The 16,249-nt window shown below is 32.8% G+C and overlaps 1 protein-coding gene across 1 annotated transcript; it reads right to left on the reverse strand.

The window, feature by feature from the left end:
• Nucleotides 1-2,329: 2,329 nt before the first annotated feature.
• On the reverse strand, nt 2,330-12,963 carry LOC130648875 (cell adhesion molecule DSCAM-like). The gene is made up of 16 exons (XM_057454986.1): nt 12,804-12,963; nt 12,403-12,684; nt 11,712-12,032; nt 10,869-11,168; nt 10,102-10,365; nt 9,534-9,872; nt 6,214-6,465; nt 5,458-5,775; nt 4,847-5,059; nt 4,591-4,683; nt 4,193-4,296; nt 3,882-4,059; nt 3,688-3,778; nt 3,234-3,376; nt 2,886-3,023; nt 2,330-2,507 (listed from the first exon to the last, which is right to left on the reverse strand). Exons 1-16 carry the CDS (start codon nt 12,856-12,858, stop codon nt 2,449-2,451), a joined length of 3,150 nt encoding a protein of 1,049 aa, XP_057310969.1. The 5' UTR covers nt 12,859-12,963; the 3' UTR covers nt 2,330-2,448.
• Between the last annotated feature and the right edge of the window lie 3,286 nt (nt 12,964-16,249).

Raw genomic sequence — 16,249 nt, forward strand, 5'->3', positions numbered from 1 at the left:
TCAGAAGTACACCAAAAAAAGCATACCAGCATTAAAAAACTCCAACATATTTCGTTAAGTCACACAAAAAGAGTATTATATAATTTTCACCATCTACCGTTTGTAACAGATGCAAAAAATCAGCTATTTAGTCTACAAACCTCCTAAAAGTTTTACACAAAATGTAAAAAATCAACAGTAGAATAGAAATACTAAAACTTACATCATTTTGGTATATTGCATGCAGCCCACTACCGCATTATTTCTACTTAAAATATTAAGAAGAACACTTTGCCTTACACACTCAAACCCATTTATTTTGTCTTTGCAAATAAAATCTTACACAAAATGTAATCAACCATGGAAAAATCAGTCATTTTGGTCACATATCCGTCTTTCTCATAAAAGTTTATACAAAATATCAAAATATCAAAAAATCTTTCAGAGCGTGAAATTTCATCATACCGTATCCAGAAAAGAGTGCAAACATGCCGTGCGTGATAACAATGCAGCGTTTGCGAATAAGAATCGAATATACTTCAAATGACCATAACTTAACTGATGTAAACATTGATTTAAGTTTGCGTACATTTGCTTGTGCTTAACGACAATAACGACATCAACACTAAATCACTCCACCCTGTAGTGTTATAAACAGTAACAACGGAAAAATTACTTTTCACAGCTCATATAAATTCTTCTGTAGGAGAAACACGCTGTTTTATATAAGAAAAGTGTATTTTTGTTTCAGCCTGAATATTCTTCACTTTTGACAAATATCGTCCTCATTATTCTTTGATATGTATTTTTTGCATGACCCATGACCTAAAATGTATAATGCCTTAATAAAATAAAACTTGCTATAATTTGCTATAGCTAATGGCAAATTCTGCGTCGTGTAACGGTTCTATTGTTGCTTTGGAAGAATAAAGAAGTCCAGTTTACTTGATATGCAAATTTCTAATTTTTAACCTACTTTTTACAGTATATTCTTATAAAAATGCTTAAAGGCCACTCCTTGGGAAAGCAAATGTATGAGCCATAAGAAAGTTACTGTTCATTTGTGTCGTGGACAACCATGCTCACTCAAGCAAGGGAATATATATATAAGATTATAACTAACTTCGAACGTATGCAACTAAAAATAGTTTATATCAAACACAACCAGCCAGCAAGCATTGTCCTAGCTGGCGACAGATTACAACTCTTGTCACGCGTGTGGAAGTTAATCTACAAAGCTCAAAATCCTCATCGTCAAAAGCAGGGTTTATCCTTTCTATCATGTCATCCCTAGGCAAGTGCGAATGCAATTTGAACTTTCAAAATATTTGATTTAATTTTCATTATTAATTTAATTATGGGATTGTGCCTGCGCGATGCAAACAAATGGTGTTTTATTTTGTCGATTTTTTGCCAAAATGAAATATTTTTCTGCAAATTTGATTCAATCAACACCAAAAGTGTGTGTTTGTTTTAGTAATGTATATCTCAGATATAGCAGATCTGTTTACTCACCCTTTCCGTTAAGGCATGGCAATTTTTTTACCTTTTGTCAGTCCTGTACAGAGTCTTATACTTGGAGGGAATAAGGTTTTTGGAATATTTGTAAGCTTATTCCTGCAAAATATAAGGAATGTAATCTTTACCATTGACGTTACATTTTGCAATATCAGCAAAATTTTAATGGGGACATGTCTGTAATAGTTTTTCCACGCAAGACAATATACAAAAAAGCTAGGTGGAAATAGAAGTAAACAATTTACAGAATATTTAAACTAATTTCTTAGTAACGCAAGTTTTGTTGTTGTAAAAAAAAGCCAATAGTACATGACATATACAAAACCTTTTATATCTTGCTTGATCATGTACAGCTTAAAGAAAACAGGGAAGTTCCTGAAGGGGTATAAATCAGTTTTATTTGCCAGTGTAAAATGCAGCAGTCTGTACAAATTTAAATTTAAATTCATAATAAGAATAATTGTGTAAGAAAAACTTGCAACTTTCAAAACTAATAATGTCAAATTCAAGTTGTGATAATTTAAAAAGATACTGCCAGGATGGAGGCAAGGCATCTGTCTACATAAATTAAAAGCTGGTATGATACCATAAAATCAATGTTGTAATAGTTGTTGTGAAATGAAAAATGTTGCAGTAAAGTTGAACCTTGAAAATTTGATTATCTTTGTACTTCTCCACCAGTAACAGAATTTATATTTTGTATTTATTTTTGTCTAGCTGGTTAGATTAGCTATTGTTAACAAAGAATTATGGCATATATATTTTATTTGTCTGCTAAAAGTCTCAGCTTACGTAGTTTATATTGTAATTTAATTATAATCAAACACGAAAATACACGAAATAAAAATTATATTTAACAATAAGTTTGATATACAGAAATTATAAAAATCATTAAAGATCAAATAATTGTCTAACTAAATAAAAATATATTGCCATAAAACTCATTGGTGTTTACCCCAAAACCAAGGAAAGTAAAACCAAAGCTAATACAACGGTTGCCGATGCAATACCTAAAAAAATAATAAATATAATTTTTATTGCAAAGAAAGATCCAACATTATTTCCTTGAAATATTTTGCTTTAAAAAATAGTTAAAATAATTATGGCCTATTGTGTGGAGGTACAAAATCAAATTGGAGTGACAAGAAACATTGCATTATTCCTGCCATGAATTTTTTATTCATTTTCTGTATGTTTTGCGACGCAAATATCTGTCAACGTATTTCAATCTACGCCATATATTTACATTATGTCATTATTAGTTATTACAAAAACAGAACTTAATGCGGTTAAAAGAATACGTATAAGATATTTTAGGTCGTTATACTTAAATTAATGTAGGGGAGTGGATTTGTTGCAAAAATTAATAAAGCTCTATTGCTACTTACCCTGCTTTGAAGAATTTTCTTTTTTCTTTATTATTTTGGCCATACTCCATTTCGTTGTTGTGAACATTTCATCTTTAAGAAAAGCTCTAACTGCAGTAGCATAGTAAGCATTAGACGACAATTTTTTGTTGTTGAGAACTGGAAAAAGAAGCGAAAAATTTGTATTTTAACATAATTGTTATATTTTTGGTAATTACTGGCGCATTTTCAATACAGAAAAAAAAATAACAAGGTAGCAAAAACAAATCAATTGAAACTTGGTCTGGCCATTCTAGTTTTGCATTCACAGAAAAGGAGAATAATAAAAATCAGTGGTGATTCAATTCAAACACGTGTTTATAAACATACTTGTAATGTTTCCCTTATTACATTCTCCGCAGCCCAAATCAAATACACGCAAGCTAGAATATGTTTTAGCCTCCATTCTTGCTACAATCCATTCCTCTGACACGTTTGCTTTATCATGTTTAGTTGCAAGTATTTCGTAGTATCTAAAAGTATAAAGAGTGATAAAAATAGGCTTCAAGTAATAGTTACAAACGCAGTCGTATATTGTATTGGCTCTTCCTTGGATGCAGCTGGTTTGTCATCACTACAAATTTATTACAGAAACATCAGGGACACAATCATGTTGGATCTTTAGCAATGAAAGGAAAATAAATAAAAGCAAAAAAATAGTATGCATATTATAATTATTTCTGTTAATATGTAAACTTGATCACATTTGACGATCAACTTCAACGTGGTTTAGCGACTGTGGTTCTGTTAGGGTAAGGAATACGAGGGAGATTTGACTACATACGTTATTGGTGCATCAGTGTGGAATACTGGCAAGTAAATTCTCATCATAGTTCCAATAATACGAGATTCTGGAGGATGTATATTTGTTGGTGCTAAATTAGAGAAGGCGTGGTGTTGTGAGTATAGGTTAGACTGGAACTTTTTAGGATCCTTTGCACTATTTGTAGTGCAGTAAAGGCGAATTTTGTTTCCTACCTTGATAATTGGTTTTCAGTACGATTTCTGTTGTTGTAGTAGAGATGGTGTTCTTGACGTCAATAAAAACTTTGTAAGACGTTGCTGGCTGCAACTGCTTCATCCTACACATTAATTTTTTTATCGATTCACATTTCATTTCCTGGATAACACCAAAAGGAAGGCGTTGAAGCTTAATCTAAACATATCGTACGTACTTCTTTTAATAACACCGCCAAAGATTTTTAGAGTACACATTCCTTTTTACTCTTTTGAAGTAAATTGGATGCAGTTTAAAGAAAAAAAAATTTTCTATGTAGTATTAAACATACCGTATATTCTTTAAAGTTGCCGTAGAAATGGAGAGGCTTAGTCCAAGTAAGTTGAATTTCAGTTGCTGAGATATTCGTTGTTACGTTACGTACGTTCTCCGGTTCTAAAATAAAATTTATGTAAAACATTTTTTTTCAATTTAGATCTAAACATATCTATAAAAAAAATTTCTGATATACAACGTGTTTCTTATACAAAGTGCACGATTTTGAAAATAACGAGGCTGGAATTGTAGGGTAAATCCAAATTTTTTCTTTTAAAGGGCGTTAAATCTTTACCAGCAAATTAAAGAAAAAGTTGACCATTTACGGTAAAGTCCGCTGAAATGCTAAATATTTTTTTGACTGTTTACAATAAATATATCTTAATCTTAAATGTCTGTGTAATATCTTCGTACCTCCTTCTTTCGTCCTGAAGGTAATGTTTGCAGTCTCACCATAGCCAGCTGAGTTTATTGCTTGAATTGATGCGTTGTACAGACTGAAATTGTCTATAAATAAGCAAATTAGAACTAAACTATTAAGAAAATAAGCAATAAAACTGCATTTCAGTTATTAGATTCGTTGAATTAAACAGGTTAACTAAGGCCATAACAAGTGGTTAGCCTAGCTGTAGCAATCATTGGTCTGTTAATTCAACAACATAAAAATTACCTGTGTTTTTCAGCGCAAAGATCTTTTCATTAACTGTTTTGTTTATGCATTGAAATGACTGCAAAGTATTATGTCCTACTCCATCCAAGTCTAATTGCTGTATGCATATCCGATAGCCTAGCAGCATTCCATTGGTATATTCTGGTGACGCCCATGTAAGTTCTTCTTCGTCACCAATTTTTATATATTTCAAGTAACGAGGTTGGCTGCTTACTAATAAAAAAATATAAAATTGCTATAAAGGTAATAGAAACAAATCCATAATTAACATTCCTAATGCCTGATCACCTGTACATAACTACTTATTATAAGTGATTAGTCTATATACTTTGGTTGTCTAAGAAAATCCATATGGTTAGATTTAAGGATATCAATTTTGCAAACAACATATATATAGTCTTATAAAATGCGACGCAAATGAAAATAACAGAATTTTGTCACTACTTAAACGAGAATGACATGCTCTGATTAGATAGCTTGTCATACACACTTTTTAATGCTGTATGTGGGGAAAACATGTGTAACACGGCGTAAATCAGCTATTTATTATTGCTTACTAATTGTTGACATTAATGGTAAACCTTATGATCTGACACACACAAGAAACTTACATCCTTCTAATGTAGATGCTTCAATGTTCTCCGAGTATTTACTTGTACCTACTCCATTCCGAGCTGATACTTTTATGGTGTATGCAGTAAATGGTTCCAAGTTTTTTATGTCAATTGTGGTATTGTATGATCCATATCTACAAGAATCTCTCGGATAAGAGTCAGAAAAACATTTCATACTGAAGTATGATGTTTTTGTAATGTGAACATAATACAAAGTTATGGTGTTCTGGCCATCAAAAGGTTTTCTCCATTTCAGCGATATTGAAGATGTTGTTGCTTGTTGGACAGTGATGTTCTCAGGCGTATCTGGGACATCTACAACAAGACAACAAATATGATTTATCAATTGTCATATAGGTGCTAATTATTTTAAAAGATATATCAAAGATATTCGAAAATTATGTTAAACCCTATTTCGATTCCGATTCCGAGGCTTTTAAAATCCGGGCATGGGCTGTTTGCAGAGAGTGGTTAAAAGAGAGATTGTATTGCCACAAACGCTTGTTAGCAATATCAAAGGCAATTAAAGGACAAAATAGAGCAAAAAGGACAACAATTTTTTTACCGTTCTGAAAACTCACCAGATTTCAGCGCCTAAAACTGTATACTTTAGTTATTACGTATGGATTGAGAGGAGGAGAGGGGAAGGGGAAGGGGAAGGTTACATTTTTTTCTTTTATTGAAAATTTAAAAGTTTTACAAATGCGGTAATAATTATTACAAAGTAGCAGTTAAAGTGTATTCCAGACCTACCTATTCCAGTCAAAACTCTGACTGCCTTGGCATGCCCCAAATTATTTCTGGCGATACATGTGTAGTTTCCGCTATCTGCATATGATATTTTAGCTATGTAGTAAACAGATGTATTTCCAACTTGAGTATGATTTTTGTACCAAGTATATGTGATATTAGGACTTCGTAGAGCATATATTGGACACAGGAGAGAAAATGATCGACCAACCCTAGGGTATCTGTGAACCTTGTACTTGTGAACCTTTGGTGCAGCTAAAATAATAACAAAAAGAGAAGATAAATTTTCAGGCCAGAATGGGTGTTCTTTTAACTTAAAGGAGATATCCTAAAAGGTTGAAGAGTTGGGCAGCACATTACACATATTGTCTTTTAAGCAACAGACCTTGCAATCTATTAACAGCACTTTTGAATTCTCTTAATATTTTACAAGTTAACAGTCACAAAATAAGCTCAGTCCCTAATAAAAAATTCTGCATATTTAAATTTTTTTTCATAATTTTAGTTAGGGCAGCCTAATTACTAAAGGAGTACACAGTACGCACATGGCTTCTCTATTCTCGCTCGTCAGAACCCGGCCGTGTTTTAAAAATTTTAGTATATATTTGAAACCTCAATAAAAAGCCAAGAGAATTCGCCCGTTACTACTGGCAGTTGCATTTTTAAATCGAAAAACATGCGGAAAGCGTTATTATTTCCAATATTTAATGTTATACGAAAATTAATGACAACCAGTATAGAAAGTGTTGCGGAGAGGTTGCCAAGGCAAAGGCATTAAGCACGGCAAGGAAAGGGCACGGCCTAAGGCAGGCAGGGAATCGGCAAGGCAGGGGGGTAGGCAAGACATGGAAGGCACAGGCAACGGCATAGTAGGCAGGCACCAGGAAAGGCATAGGAAGGATGGCAAGGAATCAGCATGGCAGGGGTAGGCAAGGCATGGAAGGCACAGGCAAGGGCATAGTAGGCAGGCACCAGGAAAGACATTAGACCAACAGGGCATAATACATAATATATACATGGCATACAGAATTTTAACAGTTTCACATTATACTCAGAAACTTACTAAGCTTTCTTCTGTACCTTGACTGTTAATATTGTTAGAGTTATTAACAACCAATATCGTCAAATCCATATATACATATATTTAAATATTTTCAGTATAGCTATAGGTGTTGACGATTGCATGATAACCGTTCGTCAGAATTTGCCCTGGTAATAAAAAATGCAGGTGTTGGATGTAAGCATCAGAATTTAAAACGTCTCAAACAAATAACAAATGTATATACATGTTCAAAAAGTTTCCCGATATATATATTTATATTGCAATAATTTCCGTTTCTGTAACTTGAGCCGTACTGGTGTATGCTCACTGGCAGGGTTAAAAAAATTTATTTCCTGACCTGTGTACAATATAGCTACAATCGTCCACAAAAATATGGCTTTCCATTCCCCCTCAATGTTGAAAACTACTGCCCTTTGTGGCTGACCAACGTAAACGATTACACGTGACATACCTTTACATAAACATTGATCATCAGTGGGGACCGAACGTACTATTTGCAGAATATGTGACTATAGCTAGCTATGTTTTTTTGCTGACTTTTCTAAACTTTTTGGTTCTTGGTTTTTCATATATAAAACTGTCAGAGCCAACAAATTTTGTGTTGCTGACTTTTCTAAAATAGTAATGTCGCGCCATAGATTAGTGGTTATAGCTCTCGTACTCTGTGCGGGAGACCGGGGTTCGATTCCTCTTGACGGCGATTCAACATGGGCGAGTGAATGTTACCATACCCCCGGGTTAACCCAAGCCATGTGAGGGAAATTGGGAAGATGGCACACTGTGTGGGCCGTTGGATGTTGCCGGGAGTTGTCTAGTAGAGCGCGGGCCCTAATTGGGTCTGCGTAGCTCAAAATGAGCATTAAATACTCTAGGACTCTCCATCAAGCCATGGCCCCTCCTGGAAATAATAGACAGGGTATATCCCTCGATATTTGTGAGGCTAGTCATGTAAAATATGCACATCTATCTATCTATATCTATCTATCTATCTAAACTTTTTGGTTTTTGATATATAAAATTGTCAGGGCCAACAATTTTGTGCACAATTGTAGCTAGAAACAAGCTATGTGATGGGACAAAATATAATTATTGTGTAGTACATGTATAGCTATATTGGTAGTTTTATCCCAGCTAAGTGGTTAATTTTATGCTAGTCTTTTTGCTAGCTATATAAAGGCACTTGTTGCTCTTTTTATGCTAGCTAGCTATTACTCTTTTAAAGTTAGCTAGCTATACACTATATCCTATCTAAGGCTAAGAAGGGGTTCATTACATGTAAAAAAAAAATAGTGATATACTAGCTAGCTAAACATACCCTTTCTTCGTTTCTTGAAAATGACCTTATATATATATACAATATACAAATTACGCTAGGCCATCTTTAAATAAACAAAAGCACTCCCTCGTTGTGTCAATAAAAAAACACCTTGTCTCGCTTAATTTAGCAATTATATAAGAGAATGACCGGATTAAAGTACTGGGCAACCCAGTCCAAAAAAAAAGTGGCACGAAAATTCAATGATTTTGATGTATAGTGGGGGCGGAAATCCTATACACTCTCCTCCGTCCCTTATATTTGGCTTATTTAATGAGGAAATGGGCTCCGCTACGCTCCGGGCGCTGACGCGCCCTCCGCTTCTCTCCGCAAAAAGATGGCATTGATATTTTAAGTTTAGTGGCAGAAAAATTGTAAAAATGTAAGATCAAAAATGTGCAGGAGGAAGAGGTATAATATTGATGGCATAAAAATGCAATTAGACTCGATCTTAATCAAAACGTTATTTAATGTACACTAGTCTAGGTTAAAATTAAACAATTTCTTAAACAACTTTTACGACTCACATTCACTTTTTTTTTAATTACCAAAATTTTTTTACCAAGTCATTTTAAGTTCTTTCACCGACTTTTCTTTTCATTCATTACACTAAATTTCTTTTTAATTAAATACTTTAAAAAATAAAAAGAGTATACTAATGTAAGATATTTTTAATATCTTAGATGAAATTTTTATAAAAAATGACAATTTGTTAACTTCTTTTGCATGGTTTTAGCTAGCGCGAATAAAATTGTTTTTTCAAAAATTAGTGGTCAAAATCTGACTATACCACTAGAATTTATTTAGTGAGTGGCAAAAAGTTTAATTAAATAACTAAATATTGATCAACTGACTAATAAAGTACAGACTAAAATTTCTTATCAATTTTCTTTTTACTTATCCTCGCTTGCTCTAATTTATTCAGAAAGTAAACATAACACTTACTTTTAAAACGTACTATCACGAACAATCTCTGAAGATATTGAATATAATGCTGTCTGTCTGGCATATATGGCACCAAGGCTTCAAACGTAATAGTATTGTGAATGTCATATGTGATGTTGGCAAAACATATCTTAAATTCACTTGTGCTTCTTGATACATTGTTTGTTTGATAGTATTGCCATGTTAAGTTGAAGGCTGGCAGAATAAAATTTGGGATTACTTCCAGACAATGACTTTCGTTTTCATTCACTATGATGATAGCGTGATAATTCACTTTGTATTGATTGGTTTTCAAATCAATGTAATTATTGTCTAGTTTTAGTTTTGGAGGATCCATATCTAAAGAAAATGTAAAAGTTTCATTAAAAGATACCATGAAAAAAATTGATTATTACATCAATCAAAGATGTTTATTATCTAATTCACAAAGCACTCTTGCCACATCATACCTTACAGCTAAAATTACATTTTTACATAAATGATTCGTAGATGCTTACATGAGGACATCATTACAAATCCTAACAAAAATGTAAATAAATTGTATTTTCAATTATAATTAACTACGTACAATAGACTGGGACATTTGTTGTTGCTTCGAATGTTTTATTTCCGCTTGTCATCCTACAAGTATATGTTCCAGAATCATTCGTAGTGGAGGTTTGCTTCCCCCATGTGATAGCATACTGATAGTTCAAGTAAATTTCCTGCGATTTTAATGTAATATTGTCTTTATTGATCGAAAGAATCCCTTCACCACCAAGAACTTCACATTGGACAGACAAGGAGTTCCATTTGTGAGCAAACGTTTTCTTAATACTCAGCTTAGGCTTAACTACAAATACAAATCAAGAAATAAAAAGAACTGCGTGTAACCAAGTGTACAACCAAAACAGAAAAAACAACAAGTTGTTGTTTTGCCTCTTTTGGCTCTACACACAAAATGGGCTTGTAATTAACTTCAAGTGACCGGACCACTATTTACCATAAATTTACAAATGTCTGATTCTTTTTTTATTGTTTGGATAGAGCTGCTGTTGGCACAGGGTGAAAATACTCAAACAGTCTTCGCGGTTTAAGTCATTTTATACCTATTTTATTGTACAGTTGATTTTTTTTAGACTATTAAGTATAATTAAGGGATGGCCGTGTAATTAAGGGATTTCTCACTTATTACGTCAAATATTTTAGGGGCTTTTTTAATTATTTTTTTAAATTATTGATGGTGTAAAATAGGATCATACATTATTACCTGACTGTTACAAAAAAACGGTCAGTATCCGTTAATGATAAGCTACTCTGTTACAAAAATTTAAGAAAACATGTAACCTTTCCTACCTGTCAAATATGGTTTGTTGTAAGAAAAACTTTGCACCGATATGTTGTCTGTTCTCTCGAGCGTGGCTGAACATGTGTAACCACCGCTACTACCCAACTTCAAGCCAGTAAGATTCACAGTGGGCATTGGTGTATGAAAAAATCGACCTGTTATATGCAAAATTTCACCATTCCTGTACCAGTTATAATGTTTTATTTTCGATACCTTCGGCGACAAATGTGAAATTTTGCAAGATAATGACAAGATTGAACCAGCAATAGTCGAATTCTTGGAAAGCTTCAGTTCGATGTGTGCCAAATCTAATTGAGAATAGTATACTTTCTTAGTTAGTTTTCTACATTCGAAGGCGGAAAAATAAACGTGTTGATTATTTGCCGCCTGTAAGGGAATTTTTAAAAAAAGAGGTTTTGTCACGGAAAATGACTTTACAATCGCACTTATAAGCACAGTAAAAATTTTCATGCAAGTGAAGTTCATTTCTTTAACAAGCGTCATTATTACTTTGGATTAGGGAAGGTAGCTGCATTCTTGGTATTGTGTTCTCTCAGTTGAACATAATGATAAAAAGTCTTTTTTCATGAAAATTAATTCATCTCTAAAACAATAGCCGTCGTCTGTCTGTTTGTCCGTCTGTTATGGAAACACGAAATACGATATATAAAGGACATACGACCCCATGGATTTTTTCCATGCAAGTGAAGTTAATTTTTCAATAAGGAGGCAAGGAGGTACAAAATAACGATGCGAGAAATATGTACCATGACATTCCCCCTGTTAAATATTTCCCAGGCTAATGACTAGCTTTGAAAAGAACTTAAAAGCTAACAAAATGAAATATTTACCTGACACCAATCCAGCAACATGTTTACTATTCTTCGTGAAGCCGTTTATCGTTGTTACACTACAATGATATGTGCTATGCTTGTTTACAGTTGTTCTTACAACACGCGTAAAATTTAGAAAACAAGGACTTTTGCGATAACAGAACTCCCAGCGAATATATTCTGTTGTCCATTTAATAACTTTGTCATTTAGAGTATTTTCATAAAAGGTGTACGACTTTATTGGATGGTCTGTTGATACTTGACAAGTTAGTGTAAGATTATCTCCAGCATCTACTCGCCCTTTGGATTGAATCACCGGTGCGGCTAATCCGTCGATTGCTTTATAAAAAAATTAAGAAAATTTTAGATCATATATCTTTTCTTAAAGGATCTAGTTTTTGCGTGTAGATATTTTCGTGGATCAGAAAGTTGTAAACATTTCTTGCCGAGAAATATTTGCTGAGCCTATAAAGTATTAACTATATACAAAGGAATTCATTACGAGTCTTCTCTTAAAGCATTCAGGTTCTCAATGAGAATAAAGAACTGAAGCAAAAATCGAAGAAAGAACTTATTAACTACAGGCTTATTTTAAAGAATATCAAATTTTAAAGGTACTTTGTCAAATGTCTTTTTTACTTTTTACCAATTTTTTTTATTATAAAGCAAAATTATATAGAGCGTTAAAGAAAATTATGACGCAACCTACTGTATGCCTTCAAAGAAAGTAAAACTGCTGGCTGTAGAGTAATGTTTGACTGTGTGTTCTTGAGTGTGCATGAATAGCTTGCAGAAGTATTTAACTGGATCGTTATGGTGTGTCCATCACGCATTCCGTCTTTAAAAACTGTTCCATTTCGATACCATGTAACAAGATCACCAAACAGGGTATTGTTTGGATCTACATTCAGGCAAACTAATCGCACCAATTTTCCTTGTTTTATATATTGGTTGCTTAAACCATATTGTCGCACCCTAGTTCCATAAAAAGCTATAAATAATAAAGAGATGTATCTATATAAATTTGGTTTATTTTTACGCCACTAAATAATGAAAAGGTGAAAGACGGTAGATTTAACTTGATTAAAAAACATTTAACGCAAATCTCACCTTGTACAATCCACGTATTTGTGAGAATACTAAGAAAAATTAGAACTTTATTCATCGACTTTATAATATACACTTTATTTAAAATATTATTTGTTGTGTTTAAAATTGATCCTGCTCTTGACTGCTCAAACGTTTTCTACAAATAGCGTGGTGAAGAGTAGTGTAATTTATTAATTTCAAATAAACTTATGAGATAAGCAGTTTCGTATTGTAAAAGGTCACTAATTACGTAATGTTAATTTATAATTAAATACTAATTACAACTTTGTTATTTTATGACGTCAGTGGCTATGACGTATGCCTTCTTGTATACATTGTAGAGAAACGAATATATATACTTTGAAAAAATAAAATTTCGCCACATAAAGATAAATTTTGTTGTTATATATTTTTTCATTTAAATTTATTTATTCATTTGCGAATCTTTATACCCGACAATAACTTCATCCACTATATAAAGTTGTACCATATATAGAATGCAACTGTTATTAATGTTCGTCGTGTTCAAACAAAAGCTAACAATTATTAGTATTACAAGGTAGATTTTTTCTTGCAACCTTTATCTTTGCAGGGCATTACTTGACAGAACTAAATATCCAAAGATTTTGCCCAAAGAGATATTATGTGGATTCTTATCCAGATTTACTGTATATTTTGCAAAAGAAAATAGAACTGGTAAAAGCAGGATATAGAAACGTCTCTTTATAAAAAAATGTGTTTTATGAAACCTTATGTTTACCTAACAATATATTACAAATTTGAATCGAAAACCTTGATCCCAATAACACCTATGTGTTATTAAGGTCAAGGTTTATGACAGCCGTTGTTAAATTGTTTTGACTGAGTTAGTTACGTTGATCAGAAAAGTAGCATGAGAAGCTTTATTTTATTTTACTTATACTCGATCTTCTTTCCCAGAAAATATTATCTCAATAAACTTAATGAATAAAGCATTGTATTTTGTGGACTTAAAGATCGTGCTTGATAATTTGTTTTTTCAATTACTCTTATTGGAAACGAATGTCCCACATACTTTTATTATCTCTATAATAATAGCCGTATTTTGTCTGTTCAAAAGGGTTACCGATATTCCATTGATCTTTCCGCAAATTTTTAGAAACCAGGGGGTTGTTTAATTGGAAATCTTATGATTTATCAAAATAAATTACAGAAATTAATTTATTTCCTTACATAATTTAATTAATTTAATTGATAAACCTCTAATTTAAAAAACAAATTAAGTGATTAAAATGAATTCATTATTTAAATGCGCCATTTTTAATAATAATTTACCCCCGTGACCTTAATCGCCGATTCCGCCAAGGAGCCACAGAAAACAAATAGGATGGTTTTACTGACAGTTTAACTGACTTTGTTTTGACCGCTGGCACGCGTATATCAATCAAAACGCCTGATTCTTTTAAAAACCAATTAAGACTTTCGCGGCCAAGACATGCCAACGAAGAAACATGATTTAGTTTTTAAAAAGTAATGGTGGTCAGTGTTGTTTCTAAGTCTGTTTCACCTTTTTATCTTCTATAAGCTTTTTATATTTGTAATATTTGTTTTTTTTATGTTCTAAAATGTGAAGATAAATATATTGTCACGTTTTTTAGCTACGTGCAGATCTTAAACGCACCAGTTTTAGGATTTTTGGCTAGGAACGAATATTTTGAAGGCTACTAGATAATAGCCTTACTTTTTACTAATTTTGTTTGGTATAAGAGGTTTTTCTCCAACCCAACATTTATTTTTATGTCGAGGATATAGCCATTTAGCTATCTCATATATTTATTTAAAAAGTGATAGTATAAAAATTCAGTTTGGCTATCAATATCGCAATATTCTCAGCAATAAATCTTATGCTAAATGCAGTTTAGCATAGGTAGCTATACATCTTTAATTATTTTCTTAAAAACTGTTTTGCAAATAAAATGGCTGAGCAATTGCTTTAGCTGGAGGGGTAACGACAGGCTGTTTCCTGTGTTGTCATTTTAACCGAAGTTGATAAAGTTTTTCTGGAAAAGGGTACTGTTCAAGTCTGTTTAACTGTACTAAGCGGTCAGCTCAGTGTTAACAATAGCCTGTTTTTTGGAAAAGGCTGTTACGCCTATGCGGGATAGCCCAATGTAACAATTAATTTATAAACTTTCTTGGGAAACAAGCCTGTACAAATGTCCAACAATGTTTACCTGGACTAACCGTTTAGCCCTGTGCAAGAACCGAAGGACTGTTTCTTGTATTTTCACTTAAATAGAGTCTGCAAGAGAGTTTTTTTCAAAAGGGTATTATCCCTATACACCTACGTAACACCATTTAACTGTACTAAGCGCTCAGTCCAGTGTCACGATTAATTTTTTACCATTTACAAAAACTTATTCCGCAAAATAATATTGACCGATTGTTTTTGCTATGACGGAGTCACAACGGTTGTAAACTGTGTTTTTATTTTAGGAAAGTTATTTTTTGAAAAACATGTTACAATCGCAACACTATAATGGTGTGTGCGCTTCACTTGATTTACAACATACTGCATACCTGTAATAAAGCGCTCCACCTGACTGTGTCGCACAGTTTGCAGTTCACTTGAAGTGCTCCTTAGGGCGTTCAACAACAGTTACTTGTGGCTCATCCCAGCGATTCGACGCCGGGTTTCCCGGCTATTTTTAATTGAAGCATGCTAATAGAAAACGGGAAAAAAGTAATTCCCAAAGACTCTTATTTGTTTAATATTTTTAAGGAAACACAAGGATACAAAATATATGTAGTTTGAGAGAGATTTGGCAATTCTATGGTAATTCAACGCAAAAATGTTTTAAAAAATTAGTGTTTATACTTACTAAAATTTTGCGAAAGATCATTGTTTAAAAATGTCACAAAGATGGCTAAAAATTGCTCTGCGTATCACCCCTAATTCTAAAATTTGACCAAACATACAAATGCGTTGGTGATTTCGCGAATCATAGGCAATAAGAACGGTGTTAAAAGTTTGCGGAGAGAAAACATTAGTGTACCTAAATAATGAAGCTTTAGAAGGCTCAAAAATTAATACACACAGAGAAGGTACTGCACATCTGTTATGCTTAAATGCTTATATGCCTGGATGGTTCTCAAAAGATTTATCAACCTCAGATTTTTGCCACCCAAACACAGACTATGTTTAATTTTGCGATAAATTCTGGAAAGGGATTTTCACGATACTTTAAATCGCGTTATTTGTTTTTTCTTCAACCTCGCGCAATCTAGTCGCACTTTCTAAAAAGAAATATTCCTCGCATATTAAATTTTCGCGGAGTTAACCAACTTTGATAATCTTTGCGCGAAGGCTTGGCGCTAAAAATTAAATGTGCAAATAACTTAGAAAAAGAAAATATGATAATAATAATTTTTTATTTAAAAAATTGTTATTGTAACTTTGCCTAGCGCGACTCTTTTAAGAATTCTAT

This window comes from Hydractinia symbiolongicarpus, chromosome 7 (assembly GCF_029227915.1).
Source record: "Hydractinia symbiolongicarpus strain clone_291-10 chromosome 7, HSymV2.1, whole genome shotgun sequence".
In the NCBI taxonomy this organism is placed as follows: domain Eukaryota; kingdom Metazoa; phylum Cnidaria; class Hydrozoa; order Anthoathecata; family Hydractiniidae; genus Hydractinia; species Hydractinia symbiolongicarpus.

Coding starts and splice junctions, on each gene's coding strand:
- LOC130648875 (XM_057454986.1), bottom strand. CDS start 12,858: ATGAATAAAGTTCTAATTTTTCTTAGTATTCTCACAAATACGTGGATT. Junction 5,776..6,213: donor CAGAGTTTTGACTGGAATAG/GTAGGTCTGGAA, acceptor GTCTTGTTGTAG/ATGTCCCAGATACGCCTGAG. Junction 3,377..3,687: donor CACACTGATGCACCAATAAC/GTATGTAGTCAA, acceptor TTATACTTTTAG/ATACTACGAAATACTTGCAA.